The sequence below is a fragment of the Phalacrocorax aristotelis genome, chromosome 10 (assembly GCF_949628215.1).
Source record: "Phalacrocorax aristotelis chromosome 10, bGulAri2.1, whole genome shotgun sequence".
Lineage (NCBI taxonomy): Eukaryota > Metazoa > Chordata > Aves > Suliformes > Phalacrocoracidae > Phalacrocorax > Phalacrocorax aristotelis.
The window spans coordinates 9,627,954-9,649,259 of record NC_134285.1 but is presented as its reverse complement, the minus strand read 5'-3'; the positions used below and the strand labels follow the sequence as shown (position 1 = coordinate 9,649,259).

The 21,306-nt window shown below is 36.7% G+C and overlaps 1 protein-coding gene across 1 annotated transcript in view; it reads left to right on the top strand.

Annotated features, from left to right (window-relative positions):
- The first annotated feature begins 2 nt into the window (after nucleotides 1–2).
- Nucleotides 3–21,306, top strand: part of IQCK (IQ motif containing K) — a 45,114-nt gene continuing 23,810 nt past the window's right edge. Inside the window, exons 1-6 of the mRNA XM_075105141.1 lie at nucleotides 3–532; nucleotides 1,444–1,499; nucleotides 3,445–3,583; nucleotides 5,417–5,514; nucleotides 11,581–11,633; nucleotides 11,759–11,836. Coding sequence (XP_074961242.1) covers nucleotides 508–532; nucleotides 1,444–1,499; nucleotides 3,445–3,583; nucleotides 5,417–5,514; nucleotides 11,581–11,633; nucleotides 11,759–11,836 — 449 coding nt within the window. The 5' untranslated portion in view covers nucleotides 3–507. The remainder of the gene's footprint in view (nucleotides 533–1,443; nucleotides 1,500–3,444; nucleotides 3,584–5,416; nucleotides 5,515–11,580; nucleotides 11,634–11,758; nucleotides 11,837–21,306) is intronic.

The following is a 21,306-nucleotide window of genomic DNA, read 5'->3' as shown; positions in this document are numbered from 1 at the left end:
GCCTCTGGCAGCGGGTGTGCGCAGGTGGGAACGGCGAGGAGGCGTCCCAGCCCTGAGCGGGCCTTGTGCGGGGTCGCCGCGGCCCTGGCCCAGCTCTGCACCCCGCGGGGAGAGACCCCGGGGCGGGCCGCTGGTGCCGTCCCCGTCCCTCGCCGCCGCGGCCAGGCCGGGCTCCTCAGGGCCGCTCCTCGCTGCTGCTGGGGCCGGGCTCGTGCCGCGCCGCTCTCCTGTCGGTGCCGTGGAGCCGGGGAGCGAAGCCGGAGGCCTTGGCTGTGCTCGCCGGGGGGAGAGGGCTGGAAAACCGCCCTCCTCGCTCCTGAGCGCGAGTCGAAACCTTCCCGCTCATCAGCTCTTTATTGCCGTCATCTTCTGACAGAAACAGACCTTTCTGTGCATTTCTGCTGCCAGCAGGGCCGAAGTTTATTGCAGTGGTATCGTGGCCTCTGGTTTCCCCAGCGGTAACCTGCGGGGCTTCAGCTTGGTGGCTTACCCTGGTGCGGGAGGTAGATGATTGCCTCGGGAAAGCAGAGAGGTGACCGTGTTATTACTGCATGGAAGTTCAATGACTATGAAACTTCTGCCATCAGAGTCCGATTCTAACAGCAAAAGTCTTGGTCTTTTCCCAAAGTCTGAGCGCGTGGAGACTGATCAGGAAGCTGAGAGACCAGTGCCACAGTTCTGTGGTGCCAGAATGGGGTTCTCTTCAGTAGTACTTTAAAATGCCTTAAAATAGGTATTCTGTGTTAAAACGGCCATTTTAAATGTAGGAATAAAGCTGCTCATTCTAATAGAACTCAGCTGAGGCATCCGTAGTACACATGGAAGTAGTGACACCAGTAAATCTCTTAATTATGATGGCAGAATGGTAAACCTGCTGAGTTTGGCTGCAAGAATTTTCTGTATTGTGTGATCTGTAAGTTTTTTTCATATTGGGTCCATTGTCCATTACTCTCCTTTATTTTTCTTACCCTGATTGACTCAGTAATATGTGTGGGTCACATACTGCTTCTACTTCTCTCTCTTCTTTTTTTGAAAGCAGAGACAGTAATACCCAATAATGTCCTGGGGATTTAATTGCTAATAGAGAAAATCAAGTTGAACGGCACTATTATATACTAGTAAAAATAATGGTTAATTCCATGCAGGCACCTGCATTTTACTTACATTGAAGTATTTTAAATTATTATTATTTTGGTTAAAAAAATCTTTCCCAATAAAGAGTTCTTTTATCACTGAGAACTGTGAACTTGACTAAAAGCCAGGACAAGAGGCTTTGAAGTTTTCACTAGTTTTAAAAATTATATTTCATGTTAAATAATTGTTGTATACTAATTTTTATTGTTTCAAACCAGAATAAGTACCTTTAGAAATTAATGTTTAAGAGAAAAAGAAATATGTTTTTAAAATCTTCTGGATAAATGTTGTGCCTATTTTTACTTTTAGAGTATGAAACAGAACAGCGTCAATTTCCAGATGTTCCTGAATCAAAACATGGATCTGTGAGTATAGTTCAAGTAAAAAAATCTGCATAGGGCTGGTTTGAAAAGATTTTAAATAACTAAATGGGAAAATTAGGTACCCACAGAATACACTCATTCATAAAATGAAAACAAAACTACATTTTGCAAGCATCTTTTGTGAATCAACAAATGTAATATTCCAAATCATTGCTTTTATTTACAGCAACTTGGGTAGCGCTATCCTAAAATTAGATGACCAGCTGTGTTTGGTTTGTACGTCTCACTGTCTTTTTTCTGTCTGCTTTCTTTCTGACTGTCTGCTTTGTAGGCAGGACTCTGAAGCGTGCAAGGATCTCCTTTGGGTGGTGTTGCAAGCAGACTGAGCACTGAAATAAGCAGGAGAGGCGAGGAAGTGTAGCAAAGGAGTTGTGGCCCAATTTCACATATGTGATAGGTCACTTAGATGTAGGCATTGAAGTTAGCAGAATTAGGCCTTCTGTGTAAACTCCATTTAATTGGAAAGCAGGGCATTCAGCATTAATAGGCTTATAAAAATTGTACGTTCTAAAAACCATTGTTTGCTACATATATTTTTATAAATTTGTTTCCAGTGTATGTGTGCGTAAGCATATCTAGAGAGACATTCCTCACAGGGTATAGGGAATGCTTAAAGATCAAAGTTCTCTGAAGTCTAGTTTGGACCAAGTAAATGCAGTCTAAGACCACCGGTTTGGCAGACTTAAACTTAGGAAAGACAAACCACTTCAAATCTTTGTCTCCAGCAGTTCCAGGAGCCACAAAATTAATACTTTGGGGCATCAAATACTGAGTTAACTTTCATTTAAATTAGGCATTTTTGTAGAGGTTTTATCTTACTATTCTGTATTTACGTTACTTTGTTATTTTAAAACTATTTTAAGACATTGTAGTTTAAGTTGTCTGACAGTTGGTCTGTTTAGTCCTATCCTGTTTCCCCCAATGAAACTGGCTTTGTTACAGGCTGTTATTAAATTTGAATAGTGAACTCGGCTTGGGGCATTAGTCTGGGCATAATATATTGATATATTTGAGCATCAAAATGAAGTAATATACCTTTTTATGTTGATGCACTTTTTTTTAAATTTCCAAAAGGACCATTTTTTGAATGTGGCGTATATGAAAAAGGAATCTCTCTGCGGTCATTGATGTGCAGTGTATTGTAAGGGTAGTGGCCTGATCCCACCACCTGCTTTTCAGCGGCTCATAAATGCAACTGAATTTTAAAATGAAACTGTTCAGATGACACAGTTTTCATAACATGTTTTCATAGCAAACTGTAGAGGTGGTGCATTCTTGGGGATACGAGGAGGTATCTGCCTTCCTATAGCAGGTGTAGCTCAGTGTCTGTTAGGAGTGTTCTGCTGCCTCACTTGTAACAGTTCCTGCACTCATAAGAACTGCATGTAAAATTGTGTACTTTTTTTTTTTAATGGTATCCATAATTGTTTCTGAATGGGGAAACTCAAGGCTTGGATTTGCATCTGCTCTGAATTTGTTTGTGCTTTGTTTAGAAAGAAAGTTTCTTTTCTTTAAAAGGTGAATGTCAGGACATCTGAACAATACAGAAACAAACACATAAGCTTCCGAGTGGAAAAATACTTATTCAGAAAATGTTGCCAATTTTAATTTTCAAAGAACTACTATTTCTTACAATGGCTAAAGTACGTTTGTATGTTTTAAATTATGATATTTCACCATATTATCTTAAAAACAGTCATTTTACTTTAGGTTTGGATGTTTTTATTGTGCTGGAAACTGCAGGATTTTTAAAAGTGCAATTATTTATTTTAAAGTGATGAGAAAATATGGAAGTAATTTAATATTTGAATTCAAAATTATAATTCCATATTTTAACTGCCCTTATTTTTCTTGTGGAATTGGCTTCAATATTTTTTTTTTGTAGTCTGATTGGGATATTTATACAGGTTACATTTATCTTGAACAGGTGTCTTTGGAAGCAAGATTATTGCAGCCATTACATATGGAACAATTTTATTCAGCCCCTGAAGCTGATACTTTTGTCCAACAGTCTCTTCCCATATCCGAGGCAGCCCCTTTTCCAGAACCACCTGATCCAAAAGCTTGTAAGTAGGACTGTATTATCTTGAACCACCCTGCTGTGATATTTTTTTTTTTGCATTTGGCAAGGGTTTGTCATCTGTTGAATTTAAAGTGTTAACAGCTACTACACCTTTTCTTAAATGGCATTTGCATGGTTATTCCCCTGGTCTGTAAACAGGGAGCCAGCTTGGCCACTTGGTCAATGGAAGAAAGCTCAAATGGTGCATTACAAATCAGTAGTGTCGTCTAGCTGTAAGGTAGTTCTGTTCTCTTCTGAATAAGTGATGTTTTAGCTACTTAAATCAGAGAAAGGCAAGCATTTCTTCCTCTAATTTAATAACGGAAAACTAGGATCAATAGACTAAATAGACAACTGAGTTTGAAAACTGCTTTCAAAATATTATCTTTGCCCATCAGATTACAAATCAGAATGGAAACACCTCTAAAGTTTTATTCTTCTGTTTTTATCAGTTTCTGTACTTTATACCATTTCCTAAGTAGCAATGTACTTTTAGTATGCATTTTAGCCTTCCTTTTTGTCTTCTGTTTTCTTCCATTCATTCTTGCTCGTTAGGAATTCGGGTTGCTAGTCAGAACCAGTGTTACCCTTGGCTTTTATAGATACAGTGTCCTTCCAATTACAAACATTTTCTGGCAGTATATGAACCAATTAAAGGTATAAAGCAGAAAATAAATTCACTGTTTCAGCTCTGTTGCCAGAACACGTCTATGACTTAATCTTCACTGACCACACCAAAACCTGAATACTTAGTGACAGGCAATCTAGCTTTAAATCAAGGACAGCACTTCAGCTGATAAGCCACACTTGTGCTGTCTGGGATCCTAACAGGTTTACCTTTCTGAGGGAAGTGCTCTTACATCTTCATATAGGGTCGTACTCCCTGTTCCCTCTGGCCCAGTGAACTTGAGTTCCTCCATGTGTAGGGTCTTCATCAGAAGAGGTAGAAGGCTCCTCTCCTTAACCCAGTTTTTAAGTTGATGGTGAAATGTCCCATTAGGAAAGATGGAGATGTGGGGAAAGCTCAGAAGGAAACAGAGCCCGAGTCTCAGTTGAGCAAGCATGTAGCCTTTAGGGTATATGTAGCGCATGGGCAATAGCACCACTGTGTTTTGGTGGTGCTGACTGCAGACGCTTTCATCTGCGTGGAACTCGGTGATGCCAATGCGTGTGAGCACATGGGAAGTATGGTAAGTAGACCTCATGCAAGGGCAGTGCGGCCAAGCGTAAGAGAGAGATGCCAACCCAGACAGCCCTCTCGAGGTGGAAAAATTTGCTCTATAGAGTCATGTTCAAATTTCTGAAGGATTCTGGCAAGTAGGAAGTAATTATGAGAAAGAAATCACAGCACCACTGAAATATACCTTTTGTTTTCTTCTAGAAATTCAGTTTTATGACCAACTTTGTTACTGCAGATGATAAAGGGATGAGTATAGATACCAAAAGTGGTCTAGCTGTAACAGCATTGAGTTCAGTGCAGGCTAATTTAGTTTTCTTTCTGTCAGGGTAAATTAGTCCATGTTGCTTTTCATTTCAGTGGCTAAACTGCTTCTGGTGTCTGAGTTTACTCATTTAAAACTAAGTCTGACATCTCTGAGGCACACCGTAGTTTGCAGTGTTGATGCACCTTTAGATTGAAATTTACTCAGGTTTGTGTTGTCTTGGCTGAAGAGAAGTGAAGACAGATCCATGGCTGTGTCTGAATGGAATAAATTTGTTTAGTTCAAGCTGTGAAGGTATTGATAAAATGACTGATATCTAGTTATGATAGCTTATGTTTGTCTTTTGTGAAATTTAAGTGCTTACCTGTAAGTGAAGGCTGTACTGTTTTGCTCAGGTTCTCCTCAAGAATACTTAGAGTATTACATATTTCCAGTACTCTTACCCGGAATGGCTGAACTTCTGTATCGAGCAAAGAAGGAAAAGTGTTTTGAGGTTAGTTTTTAGTTTTCAGTTTAAATAATTGTCAGGAAGCCTTTTATTTCACAGGCATTATTTCTTTATTTGGTCTTTTGCAAGAAAACCAACCACAATAATATTAAATAATGTATCACAAATTGTTTTACATCTGGTCTTGAATGTTGTTCTCTCCAGTAATTGAGGACATATTGCATGCTACACACACTTGATCATTATGGCAATCTCTAATTTACTTCAAATCCTCCTGAAAAATCCAGTTGTATCTAGCTTAAGTAGTGTTGTATCTTAGAGAAACAGGCTTCCTTTCAGATTAATATGCATCACTCATTTGAGGGTGACATAAAGAACATGAATTTTACTTCATTACTCATTTACATTTTCTGGTCTGGTATCTTAATAGAGGTATATGTTGTATTTTAGCTTTCTAACATTCCGTATAAATTCAATTTAATTGGAAATCAGGATATTCAGCATTAATGAGATTATTACAATTGTACATTTTAAAAATCATTGTTTGTTGCTACATATATTTTTATAAATTCATTTCCAGTGTATGTGTGCGTAAGCATATTTAGAGAAACATTCCTCACTGTATATAGGGAATGCTTAAGAAAGCAGTAGAACTGATGCAAAATAAAGTCCATTGTGTCACTGTAGCCTAACTCACAGACCCCCAGCAATAGATCAGGTACTGGGAGTTGTGGGGTCTTCCATCATTTCTGCTATTTTCTCCAACCATGGAAGTAATTTTTTTACTATTTCTTTCCTACTTTCTGCCTGTCATCCACACTTTCCAATGTAAAACCTTTCAATGTTTTTATGCCTGCAGCTGAGCCTCCTCTTACTTGCGGCTTCATAATATAGAGAGCAACTAATATAAATGACAATGAAAATATCTCCCTTTTTCTACATGGTCCACATCTGATGAATAAAGTCTGTGCTTTTCAGGTTATAGATTAAAATGATAGCAAAGTGAGGAGTACTTTGTGTTACTAGTGGGTTATTAATCATCTTAGCTCTTGATCTGCCTCCTCTCCAACTACTGACATTGACTTCCTGTTACAGGCATGTGTATGTATGATAACAGACATTGTGGAACAATTTGTAAAAATTACCTGTGTAATGGCTATTTGCCTGATCTATACATGCCTGGCACAGCCAGAAATACACAAAGCTTACCATGAATGGCCACCCCAAACTTGCATTTCAAATCCAAATCTGTACATTTAATAACAGTAAGTTATTTCAATTTTTGCCCAGTCTTCACAAGACATGTATCTATAAACTGGTTGATTTATAGATGTGTGTATATGTATTTATAATCTATGATTAATACAGGTGAAATAGGAAAATGGTTCATTTACATGTCGTTATGGCATGACATCTCTGTACATCATTCCTGCCCTCACATTTTCATTGCCTAGCCAAGAACAGATTGAACGTATATATTATTCATCACACTTTTAATGAAATCTATATTGATCCCTTTTTATTTTTAAAGGAAGCACATATCCTTTAACAGGAAAAAGGCATGTCTTACAGCTGGCTTAAAATGCAGTCCTTGATAGTTGTTATATATTTCTGAAGGCAATAAAGCAGCACTTAATACAAAAATATGAGAATTCTTAGAAATATTTCTGTTTTAAACTCAGGACAAATCTAAGGTTACTTTGCCTATTTTTAATCTGAGAATTTTTGCAGAGCTTCAGTGATACATTGGTTAGAAAGTATCTGTTCTGAAAATGGATTTTGTATGGGTCTGTATGATGCTTTATAGTAAACTAATAAAAACATCTATTTTCTAATGTATAGAAACTTCATAAGAATGAGCATATCTTATCAAAAAGACAGTACATGATTTTTATTGTTATATGAAGAGATGTCCTGCTATTGGGGAACCAGGTTTAGGAAAGCAAGCTCATGTCAGATGATAATTTTGCACTGTGACATCATTTCTTCCTCCTTTTGAACAACAGCTAGTAAAACAATAGTCCTTTATGCTTGCCATGTAACTGAATATTTGTGTTCTTTTCCATTACTGTCCAGGTGCTTGTACTTGGATGTTCTGTTTCCTTATTTGACATAAATATGTAACTTCTAATTATACTTTTGTTTCATAAGGAACATGTTGTTCCATATGGATTTGGAGATAAAAGCATGCCATAATTTGTATTAAAATGGTTAGTGCAGTAACTGGAACTGATTTTTTAGGATCAAAAATAGAGCCCTTAGGAACCCAGAGAAAGTTAGGGACAGGGAAAAGGGATGTTGTGATAAACACACCAGAAGATAGCTTCAAAAAATAGGAGAAGAAAGAGTAGAATGATTCATGGAATTCATGAGAGAACAGGAGAGGAACATGATTAATTGTGATTAAGCTAACTGAAATCATGAAGGATGACAGCAGAATACTAGGTTTGAATTTTGGCTAGACATGAGTCATTAAAGCCTGTAAAGGGCAGCTGTGTATAGAATAAACCAGTGGAAGATAAATGGAAGAAGCACTGGAAGAAAGGGAGGAATAATCAAACTGGCTGCAGTCAACGCTGAATGAGCCTGGGAGAAGAGAGGGAATTGCGAGGGAGAATGAAGAGTGGGTTTTTGATGAAAGGGGCTGAAGGTTTTCATGTTTTGAAGGGGAATGAAGATGAATGAGAAGAGAATGAAAAATTAAGTAGGAGACTTGTTTAGCAATTGAAATTGTGGGAAGGGAGATCAGATCATGGGCCCAGCAGAGGAATTCAAGGAAGAGATCAGGAAAGATGCATCCATGCCCGGAAAGCAAGAATGGCAGAATCAGAGGGGAAAGTCAGGAAAGGGAGATGGTTATGCAGAAAGTAGTCATTTGTGTAGGAAAGAAATCGCCAAGATCTTATTTGGAAGGTGACATGGAAACATAACTTAAACATTTAATTTAAAATAGTCTGTCTTGCATTATGCAGTGCATGTGAAAAACCTGAAAAGCAAAAACATAGAAAAATCACCAGCTGCTAGATATATTTGCAGACTTCAAACTGACATAAATATGAGAACAGTCTGCAGAAGCTTCATTTTTAAGTTAGAGATGAAAGAGACCTATTAGGTTGCCCAGTGTATTCCCTTGCTGATTTTTTCTTCCTTACTGTAAGTTCTCCTGTGCTTTGTCCTATCGGCTGTGAAATGTCTCCTGGGGAAAGACTATTTTCTTAAATCTTTTCTCTCATGAGAACTGACTAATGCATTCATTTTTCAGCATTAAGACAGAACAATGTTTAAATGTTTTTATTAGCATAACTCTGATTTTTCTTTCTGGTTAATGATCACAGAAAAAGGATGCTGTATCAGACTCTGTAATGGAATATATTCTATTTGGAAGTATGATAGATTAGGAAAAGTGAATGGAAGAAGGTTTCCTAATGACTTTGCCATCTCCTGATCATCAGTATTTTTGCATGATTATTACCAAACACATCATATTTAAACTGAAATATGGAAAATTATTTCTGGATAGAAATAGTTTATAAACACATCTGCAGGTTAACAATGCACATTGTGCAGATATTTCCTGTGTTTATCCTGATTCATGTAGCATAGGAGGAATGTGTCAAAGGCAGGTCAATTTACGTCATTTTTTCCCTTCTATAAATGTTGACTGCTGTGCAGCTCATGATTTAATTCACTAGCAAAATCAACTGTTTCCTGGCAAAAAAAAACACCAAAAAAAACCCCACACAAAATAAAAAAATATTTAGCTTGACCAAATTCCTCCCTGATAAGTTCACTGGATCTAATAAAGATAAAGCAAGATTAATTTGACTCCTTTGGTGATGACTGTTTTGACAACACTGTTCTGACCATTTTTACCCATTGCAAAGGAGAAGCAATTTCCTTAAAACAGATTCAATTACAACTGCTAGATTAAATTGAATTTTGTTGTCAAAGTATAGGATTTATTCTCTGAAACAATTCACTAAGTAATGGGACTCAGTTTTGTACTGTGAGAATACCTGTACAAAGACAGACCCTGCTATTTTTTTTCACATTCTGTTCACATAAAAATTTGTCCATTTAGCATCTAAAATGACCTGTAGAAAGCTCTCCAGTGAAGGTGTTGGTCTCTTAAAGCTTCTGTGTTTTGCTTCTCAGAACGGTATCTAGTATTAGCATGACAAGTGTGAAAATTCCTTAAGGCGATGTGTTTCTTCGCAGCCAAGCACTCTAATGGAGCTCTACATGAACCCCAAATCTTTTGTTGTTGAGAAACAGATCATAAGACACATGGGGTTCAGGACTGATAATTGTTTTGCAATGTTCTCTTTTTCTGTCCTGCTTTCTTTTAGAAATAATTTCTCTTTCTTTTCTGTGGGAGTCAGACTGTATGTCTAGCAAGGATAAGGTTCACTTAGAAATGTAAAGCTTTTCTGGGTATCATATTGGAAGGCCTTGCAGCCTGAACTTCACATTTGTTATACCCTAGCGACATGACTACCCTGTATTCTTCACTGTGCAGTCAGTACCTCACATAATGTTCCTCTTCCACCTCACCTGTGGCTGAAGTAATACACTGACCCCCAGATTACACCATGTGCTAATACCCCAAAGTGAAGGAATTATGCCACGTGGAGCACTTTTTTCCTGCTTCTCTGTTCACATCCCCCAGCACTTTTTGCATCACATTCCTGTAGCACAGGGAGAAACACAGATGATGAGGGTAATGCATAGAATTAAGTAATTCACCATGCATTAAATTTCCCATTACATATTTAATGTATTTTTCTGAGCAAGTGGCAGTAGTAGCTTCATTTCTTACATTTTAATCAAGACTCCAGCCTCTTCCATGACATTTAGCAGTTTCACAAATGTGTTTGACCAGTGTGAATTGTTTTCTTAAAAAGTAAGTCTCCCATTTGCAGGATAAGTATTGCCTTCTAGGTGGGAGCTAGGCTTTCTCTTAGCTAAATAGCTGCTGTTTTGATAAAGCACTCTGTCTCTGTTCTTCAGGGCCTTAATGTCTTTTAGTGTTCACTCTGTGGCTGTGTACATCCATAACACATCTCATGTAAGAGGGGTTCAGAAGATACTAGTCAACCTCTTCTGTTACTCCAACAAGAAGTCTACGTTCTAGTCTCCACATCATGGTTACTCTGGCTTGTGACAAGCAGAATAAGCACCTGTACTCATTCATACATTCAGTGTGTAGAGATGGAATGTGGAGAGAAAATCTCTAAGAAAAGGAAGGCCCTAATCAATCCTGTATTGATCAAAATTCATGCTTTGAATTTTGAACTCAAAAACATATTTTACAGCATGCAGTGCTGTCCAGCTAAACAGGTACAGGCTGCATGAGTCACTAAGGATAACCCACTGCAAAGCATTTTGAAAAATTCTCTTCGGTAGTGAAGATGTCTTAGAACTGGGAGCAAAAGGCACAAACGTTTTGCTCCAAAGCTCCAGGTTTTGAACTTTTTACCTGATGCTGAACTTTTTACCTTTTTACCTGTAACGTCCGGGTATCTGTGGTTGTGGATATACATATGCCTTGTTTCTGCCTTCCTTTCTGGACTACCCAACAGATTATTTCGTCTGAGCAGCCATGCAGTACTCTGCTCTGCGTGTCTTAAGTATTCACAACACCTTCAAGCTGATTCCATGCAGGAGGAAACAATATTCCATCAAAGTTCCTTCTGTGCCTTGGAAGCGATCACATATTTTAAGTACGATAAAGAACTTCGAACAAAATGGCAAGTAATTTACAACATCTTTCATATATGGGCTCTGTTAATTTCTTTGCAATGAGATTGCCACTTAGAAAGAGCACCGTTCTGAGATCTTTCTTACAGTTATACTGCAGCAAATATCCAGATAGTATATGTAGAATTTTCTCGCTCATTTTTTGACTTGACTTGAAAGCATTAAAAAAAATTCTAAAATTTTGGCTGAGCCACTGACTGTTGGCAGTGGCAATATTAAAGTAGACAGGGTAATGTACTGTATATTTTATTAAATAAAAGCAGTCAATTTAGCTTCTGTTCCTCTCCAGTAGTAAAAACATATGACTAATCCAAAGATAATAAATAATTTGAAACTATCTTCTATCTTTAGAGAAGAAGGACCAAATTTATTGCCTGTGATTTCCTAACTGAGTGGTTATACAAGTAAGTTAATCGTGGCTTTTACTATTAATTATGCTAAATAATTCAAAGGCATTAATTTGCAAATAGAATAGCCACAATTTAAATTAATGTGAGTTGTTTTCTTTCTTCTTTTTTTTTTTTATCAGCAAGAACCCGAAGAGGAAAGATGAGTCATTCACAGATTTCTTTTCTATTCCTTTTGTTAAGGACTGGCTGAAGGACCAGTAAGTTATTGCAGTACTCAGAATAACCTTTCTCCTTTTATTCTTTTTCCCTTTCCCCTGCTATTCCAAAAAAGTAATAGAGCTTCGATGCATTACAGTTATGCCCTCTAAATGCCCTTTACTGCGTGCAGCAAAGAACTATGTGATGCTTTCTAACTTGATAGTGTATTAGTTACAAGGTATTTTGTACCAGAATTGTTCACAGAGAGATTAGTTTAAAATTCTTAAACATTTTAATTGGAGAGTGCAGGGCATTTGAATAGTCTGGTAGTATTATGAGTATCTTTCTACTAAGGAGCAAAGCAGTGTTTTCAATGCTGCCTCTTACTATGGACATCTTTGAGGATATACAGTCTAGAAATTGTTCCTCTAACTGTGAGCAGCTGCTTTAAAAATACCTGTAATAATCCTTGGTGTCAGGATGCATTTCTGCAGACATTTATGACTTTTCATCTGAGAAACGAACACTTGTTTTGGCAGCCCCAATTGTATATTCCTTATTATTCCTGTAGAACCAAGCTACACAGTAGTTTTGAAATAAATGTTATTGTTCTTGAGACTGCATTTTGTTTTAAGGTATAGCTGCTGTTTGAGAAAAGAACAAAAGTAAAGTAATAGTCCACCATGAGAGAATAAGAAAATTACAGAGGTCAGATTTGAAAGAAAATTTTCAATTTGAAAACTTAATTGGAGCCTAAGGTGGTGAAAACTTAGAGATTAATGTCTTTGTAGATATGTTTACTTCATTACACTATGTAAGTGGAAATTGAGCTTTCTTGAACTCTTGTCATGTGAAACATAGAACCTTGAGTCACTGGTACAGCAAGAGGAAAGTTCTTTGACATTCACAGGTCTTCGGTGAAAAGCTGGTGATTGTGGCATGAATGGTGAACTTTGACTACCTTAAAGGTAGTCATGTGGTCAAAGTTGTGTAGGAAGCTTCTCTGGTAAGAGATGGGCATCTTTGGAGAGTGACCCATTTCATCTCAACTCCGATACCTTCAGGTACCTTCTACTGCATCATACTGCCCAGCCGCTGTTTTTCAAACCTACCGCTGCTAGGACACTTCTGACACTTTTGTTCTGTGGATCGCTAGGTCTGGTCAACAAGATTCCCATTTATGGCATTGAATTTTGTAGTTTGAAAGCTGTTTATGAACTGCAGTGAGGTTGTCATACTCGTTTCTTAAGGATGCTGAAGAACCGTTGGTTAGTAAGGCAGTTTTGATACCACTGAATTGTGAGGATGGATAATTGTACCTAAGATAAGTATCTGTGATCACAGTTTTACAAACGTTTCTCTTGGAAGTAAAGCTGACCTAAATGGTTCCCTTCTCTCTCCCGTTCTTCACCCTAACCTGCTGTTGGCAACCTAATATCCCCCTGCCTGTTTGGGAAGACGCTTGGTTATTCTGAGCAGGGACCTCATCTGGGTTAGAAATCTCTCTGCCAAAATGTGTGAGGAGGGTTTGTATAGCTATTTAAAATATAGATAATTTCTCCAATCTGGTTCACCTGGGAGCCTGACAAACCTTTGTATTTGCACAAATTAAGGATTAAAATGAAAAGCTCAGGGCAAGGTGAAGAGAACAAATGAGCTGGTAAAATATAGAGGTGGTGGCAGGAACTGTTTAAGTCAGCTTTGCCAACAAGGGAAATACACACTGGAATCACAGCCTGAATGACTCATAGCTTCTGTTAGTACTCGTGCTCCTAAATAATGTAGCGACAGCTCCACAAGGACACTGAAGTGTCAAAATCCTACTTAAATTGGTACACACTTGATCTTAAATCCTATAAACAAGCCTTTAAAAATAATAATTATTAAAATTATTATTAAACCCCAACTTTTTGTGAACTTACCTTAAAATTACAGATTTCATAACAAACACTGCTTATGAAGTAAGCATTATTATAGCAAAGTGAAATATTGCAATATTAAATAAGAATAAAAATGAGAGACTTTATTATTATGTCCTGGATATGTCATAAATAGTTTATTATTATATCTTTCCAGATACCACATTTAAAATGTAATTGATTCTATGATTTTAATTGTCATTTCCATTTTTATTTGTAAAGGAGTTTTCATTTTTAACAGGATTTATTAATTTGTGAAAAAGTGCTTGTCAAATTTTAATGGGAAACATCCTTATCCCAACTGTTAAGAAAAAGAAGTAAAAAGTGTTGCTGCAAATTTAAGGGGTGAATTCTTGTGTTGCTTTTTCAGTTACTTGTCTAAATTTGGAAAGTATTCTGAAAGGTCTGTTAAATAGGAATACATTTCTATATTGTGTTAAAATAGGGTTTATCAGTGCAAAGTGGTCTTCATGCTTAAAAAACAAAACAAACCCCAGAGGGATAAATTTTTGTTCTATCAGAGATCCAGGGTTTTTTTAATATATTCCATACCTAAGTATGTCTCTTTTGGCTCTCCTCTAGTGCCTCCAGTTTTTATTTTGAAGCTCAATTTTTTTTAAAGAATAGTCAAAGCCACAGTCTTATGAGCCTCACTCTCTGTATGATGTGTTTCTAAATGAGATCTTGCAGCCTACTTTTCCTTTATAAGGACACTGAAATGCTGGATCGTTTCCAGAATTTCAAATGCAAACATTGTACCTTCAAAAGCTGGTTGCTGTAGGTAAAGGAGCTTGTGAAATTTGAATTTGTTTTCAGCTTTAGTATTTATAGTAATCACTATGACATCAGTAAATAAAAGCCTCGGTATAGTTACCTTGTTTTCCACCGGGTTTTGTATATTAGCAGTAGCACTGACAAAATGTATCCCTTTGGAATCTTTGACTCCTGAAGCAGATTTCAAAAGCAATAGAAGGAGCAGCCTCAAGACTGACTGGTAATCTACATTTCATGTCCAGGAGAACACAAAACATTTCTGTTGTCTTAAAGGACAGCTGTACCTTTCAGAGGACAGAAAATGGAGTTTTAACAAGAAACTAACAAAAGTTTTTGGAAACTTGCTGAGATACTTACTGATGTCCTTATTCCTACATTCAAGGCTGTTGATATAGCCAAGTAAAGTAAATAGAATTAGAGCCTTGAATGTTTTGAACTCCTATAAATATGCTAATTAGCAACACAGTTGCCTTTTGTCAGCATTTTCCAGTGGTGTTTCTGACTGAATAGCAGTGAAGCTCAGTCACAAGTAACCAAGCTCTGTACTGAATCAGGGACAGGGAAAGAGAGTGATCTGTGTTTATGCCCTGATCCCCCTTAAATTTTACTTTTCTGGCCTAGATAGGCTGAGTCTTTATGCTGAGTATCATGAGAATATCACTACCCAGCCTTCTTTAGCATACTGATGAAAGAAATCTGAAGAAAACAAGAAAAAATCATTCCACTGCTCTGAAAAATACTGATATCATAAAAGTCTACTGTGAAGTGAATTTAATAATATGATGGTATTGTTCAAGTTCACCTTCAGCCCTTACATTCAACAAAAAAGAATGGTATATGATAGGTTAGGAATAAGCATAAGTGTTTTCCTGGCTGTTGAAGATCAGTCTTTGTATGCATATTTTACAGGGGTTACAGATGAGTAAGCATTCATTTACAAGAATTTATTTATCTGCATTTTCTCTTTTTCTACATAGAGGTGTTCACTTGACACTCAGTTCAGAAGGGCACGTTTCCTGATTTAATCTATCTGTGTGTACCAAAAAAAATGTGCAGATACTGAGAAAATAAATTTATCATGGCTTTAATGAAGTGGACAGCTAAGATAAATATATATATGTCTATAAATGGTTACCAAATCTGAAGTGGCTTTTTGGCAAATATTTGTATATACATATATATACATTGATTTTTTTTTTTTTCTCCCTCCCCCCAATATTTTAATTAGGTGAAGTCCACTGGTCTCAGCTGCCTTTACAGTTGACTTCATTGTCAGTTCTCAGATGGCCAATAGGAGTAATTTTGCACGGGTGACTGGTTTCTTTCTTTCCATAATATTCCCAGTTTCTACAGGCTTTGCTTTCTGCATACTGGTGTATTTCACTGGTTTGTCTCTAAACCAGCCATGTTTAGAGTAAATGTAATTTGCATTATGTTTTTTTCTTTCATTTTCTTTAATAATTTGAGCTTTAAATTTGGGGGGTGGGTATGATGAGTGGCACATTTAATGGTAATAACAGAAAAGTCCAAGAAATATGTCTGTATGGATGCTGTTCTATGTGGAACCAAGTAAAGAATTGCCATTCAAGTAACATGGCAGAATTCAAGTTAATGAAGGAGAAAATTTTGACTTAAAAAGCTACAACTGTGTGTTGGAAAATTGCACAAAGTTTATGTAAACAGTATTTATGTTGTGTAATGGTGTTTTATGAGGTTGAAGTTTTATGGCTACAAATCTTGGTGAAGTGTTGAAACTTGCCTTAATTAAGTAAAGATTGTCAAAATGGCAATGAGAAAATTGAAAGCATATTAGTGGTTTGTGACATCTTCCTAACGTTGCTGTTAGAGCACTAACTGGAGATTATTTTTGCTGCTGTTTGTTAGTTTTTCATGTTTACAGGATACAAGGTGTGATCTGAAGTGCACAAACATCGCTGGAAATGTCCCCCTTGACGTGGAATAGGTCCATGTTTGGTTTCCTTCAGTCCAAGACCACAACACTCTTACAGAATACATAAATGCTGGTCCTACAAAAGAGAAAACTGAGGCAACAGATTGTGACTTGCAAAATAGGTAGCAAGTACTCAAGCACAGGAGGAGGACTGAGTTTTATTGTTAAAATGGGTAACTCCTCCCCAAGTAGAAGACATATTAAGAGGCAAGAAGGCCACTATAATTTTCAGACAGAACTTAAGACAAAAGATTCTTGCTCTGTTACTATTTTGGCATGTTCTCGCTACTAAGACTTCTTGCTGTGCTTTTGCTAATTCCTCTCACATTCTTGTTACCATTCACCTGCTCTGCCTCATTCTCCTGTCTGTTACATGACTCTGCCTCCTCACTTCCCACTTTCTCATGTTGGTTCCACACTCTTTTTTTTTCTTTTTACTACATCTTTTCTTCATTATTAATAGGTGAATAATTATATATATAGTTTTTGTGTGTTAACAGTTGCATGCATATTATCACCTTGACCACTTTAATAATACTTCTGAGTGTATTTTAGAGTTTTATTATACTGTAATATTTTGCCTCTTTTCTGTTTTTGTTTTGTTAGAATTGTGGCTGAGACAGAAATGAAACAGGAGATTTAAAAGTTAAATGTTTGTATACAACCTATAGCCTGTATATTTGAGGACATTCAGAAGTCAAGTGTATTTAAAAGACCAGCAAAGCAGTGGGGGGTGCAGAGAATGGAGGGGGCAAAAGGGGTAAAAATATTTTTTTTTTTATTCTTTGTTTAGCTGTTGATAGTATTAAGGAGCTTTTACTTGGAGAAGGTGATAGAGAAGAAGAGTTCAGACAGTTAGCAGGGGTCATACTTCAAAATGCCTGCTCATTTGCACTTCCTTTTTTCAGATGATTAAATTTGGTTATTCCCAAATTCGCAGTCCTTCAAAAATATACCCTCCATATAATGCACAAAAATGTTTGATTATATATTGTAAGGATTTTTTTCCTCCAAATACTTTTCCCTTATTCTAGTGCATTTAGATTACTGGCAAAGAAAGTCAGTAGTTAGTAATTTCTTTCTGACTGTTGAGTAGTTGAATTAATACTAACAATGTTGCAAAGAGAGGTCTCGGTTCATACTCAGTTTGACCTGTGAAAATGTTCTGGGCTATTTTTGTCAAATGTCTGTGGGAATATTTCCCTGTAAATCTGTGAGGCTCACACAGTGATAGTGTAATATGTGATTAATATGTCTAACTGGTTTTAAATACCAGGTCAGATAAATCAGTACTTCAGTGTCTAAATGTTTATGAAGAATCTTTTTCCCGCTTTTTGGGTAAATGATCTGAATAGTATCTATAATCAGAGGTTTTTGAGATATTTATTTTGGATAAAAACAATACTCTCTCATTATTGCACACTCTTGCAACTCTGGATAGGCATGTAAGAAGGACTTAGTATGCTGTAATATTTCTAGATTCTCTGAGTAGAAATAAAAAATACTGAAAATATAACAGAAAACTACTTTGAAAAACTTCCAGAACAATTTTTTGGCTGTTCAGACCAGTATATTAATTTTTTGAATACTCCACAAACTAAAGACTTCCTCAGGATCCTTTTTTTAAGAGTTTTTAAGAGTTATGCACTGACTCTGTCATTGCCTGTGTTCAGACATGGTATAAATATTCAAAACAAATAACGGTCACAGTCAAATTAAAGGTGAAGTGGTGGCTGTTGTATTGAAACTTACAGGCCTCCAGAAGGCCTGATTCTTGTTGTTAGGGTTGCTTCAATATTTCTGAAGACAAACTTTCTAAAACCAGTGAGAAACCCTGATCATTCATTGACTGCATCTGGATATTCCACTGTTACCTGCACACTGTCCACCCCAGGCACTGATGCTCTCTGTAGCTGGCACGGTGGTCCTGCAGGGAGCTAGCTGTAAGGCTGATGGTTAGATTTGGTGGTTGCCTGTTACTGTTAGGGGACAGATTTGAATAAAAAGAGCAATTACAAAATCTTGAATTATACATAGTGAATATTTTGCTTGATTAAATTTTTTTTCTTATAGTTCCTTTTCAAGGAAGGAATCAGACCTTCTAGGTAGGACAGATTGCGAACTTAATGACAATTGGGGTCTTTGGAGATTACTGTGTAAAAATACCAACTGTATACAGCATCCATCAATGCGACTATGCACCCCCATAAGTTAGTTTGTCTATTGTGGTGACAAGGTAATGGAGGGCCTTTTTTTCCCCCTTCTTGAGAGTTCATTGAGAAACCCAGCTTCTGTCCATGAGGAAAGGGTTATCAAGCATTGGAACAGGCTGTCCAGGGAGGTGGTTGAGTCTCCATCCCTGGAGGTATTTAAAAGAAGGGTAGACGTGGTGCTTCAGGATATGGTTTAGTGGTGGACTTGGCAGTGATGGCTTAGCAGTTGGACTCTATGATCTTAAGGGTCTTTTCCAACCTTAACGATTCTATGAAATCATATACACCTTTTTCAGTACCTCATACATTTATTTAATGCAACTCTGCTTTATATCTTCTGGATGCCAAATTCTACCTGCATAATATAACATAATTAGTAAGTATCTCACATAACTGGGATCTGTACAACTTTGCTCAGAAAGCAAGAAACTGTTTTTGCTGTGTGTTTCTGGAATTTAACTTTCCTGTGGTCAGTGTCCGCTTTATTCAGATTTGGTAAAATACAAAATTAAAGAAAAATCATTTTACTGATGCTCTTCCACAGGTGCAACTTATGTTAAACAATATATCTGATGTATCAAAAGAGATATCAATCTGTTTAATGTGTGGGCTTTTAAGATTGTGCATAATCAAAGACTAAATAAGCAGAATATAGTTAATGTACCTTTTACTGTCAGTTTTAATCTTCTTGGAGGCATACAGCTGTCTTCTGCCACAAATGACATATTCCCTCTTTTCCTAGTTCACTGCTGAGGGGTGATTGCCGCTGCTCAGATTCTATTTTTATTTGATCCGAAGCCAATTGCGTATATTCTCTTAGACAAAACTGGAGCTGGCATGAATTCTGTTCTTTATAGCTGTCCTGCTGAAATGATTGATATTTGCCAGTGACTGTCATACTGACAATTAACTCCCATTTGTTGCTTGATTTTATGTTGGTTTCTCAAATTTAGTGTTGGTTTATAAACTAGATAATATTATAATTTGAAAATGAAAGCAAATTAACGCTAAAGTCAGCCTTGCAGGCTAGGAGAAATCTCAGTTTTTTCTTCAGAGATGTACTCATTCTTCGAGAAAGTTCAATGTCTTTGATATAACTGCTGTAAAATATGTAGGTCTTTCTGTGATTTTCCCACTCCAAGTTTTGGTTTTCAAAAAGATCAAAAATAGATCAGAGGATGAAAGCCTATCAGCCAAACCAGCACAGTCCAAGTTCATGTTTTTAAATCTGATTATAAGAAGCAGTTAGCTCAGGAAGCCTTGCTTGTCCAGCACTTAACAATTTCCCTTGAGCAGTAGAAATGCTAATTAATGTTCACAGAGCTAAAACTATTTAGCTTAATGGAGAGACGTCTTTTTATTTTTGTCTTATTTCTACTCTTTCAAACAGACCAAGGTTTTCTTTCACATTAAAATAAATGCAGGCCAAAACCCAGCTGACATGATGTTGAGACCAATTTAGCTGAGTACACAGACTCAAACAGTGTAGTCAGTATAGCATTAGATAATAGTTAAGATTGTGCTCTAGGTTGAAATGCTCCTTCAGTGAAGACAAGCCCTAAGAGAAAGCTGTCAGAGAGCATAGGAAGCTTACTAGGGCAGAGACTAATATGAATGAAATTAAGTGAAAGGAAAATGTAAGCTGTCAAGCCTCATAGCTTGAGCTGTAATATACTGTAAAATAAATTTCCAAAAGAAATGGCAGAAGTAATGTTTTAGCAAGAAAGTGTAAGACTGCATAAATAGCTTGTTAACTGATGGTCTTTGCAGTATATGTGTCTTTATAGTATGAATGCAATAAATGAAGTTCCTGCATGGGTTGCATGTGTCTGTAGTTTTGGTAAAAGAGGTAGTTTACAACTGGAATAGACAAAAACATATTTGATAGTTAAATCCAAATGATTGCTGCATCCAAATTCATAATGCTGTGGTCTTCCAAGTCAAAGCTGTGTTCAATCTGTGTCCCATGCAGGGAGGGTGGCTCTTAGCAGCCATTCTAATGCTGTGCCAAGTCTACTGTTCATAACTGCTATGTTCATGAGTTGCAATATTATTGCCCTAGAGTTCATTATCTTTAAATTACATTTATTATAAAGTAAACTATAGAAATTACTTTTGTTTTCTCCTTTTCCACGGCTGCTTTCTGATCATCGTCTATGAGAAATAAATCAACATCTTTAGAAAATAGCTTTTGAGAAGCAAGATTTGATATAGTGATTTGAGTTTTTGTTAGTGATGGCTGAATTATAGTTTAGAGTGTTTCCCATTAAAATTGGTAGCAACAGAATCACCAAAAATGCCTTCAAATTACTATATCTTTTGACTGAAAATTATTCACTTCACATATATATTACTTTCTTTTATCACCAAACAATGTGTATATGCCATCAAAAGTAAAATTTCAGCATTTTAAGAACCTGTTTAGACATATCTTAACATGGATCCATGCTTGTGCAGGTGTGATAATCATTACTTTTTTCAGTACAATTTACTTTTAAGTTAAATAAGAATGTAAATTAATGTACTAAAATATATTTATATACTGAGTATTTAATAATTATTAGAAACAGTTATGTCATAAGTCTGTTCATTGTTGCACACACGCTAAAACCTCCTTTGCTGTACAAATGGCACACCCACTTCTCTTCCTCCCCTCCCACCACCACCTCACA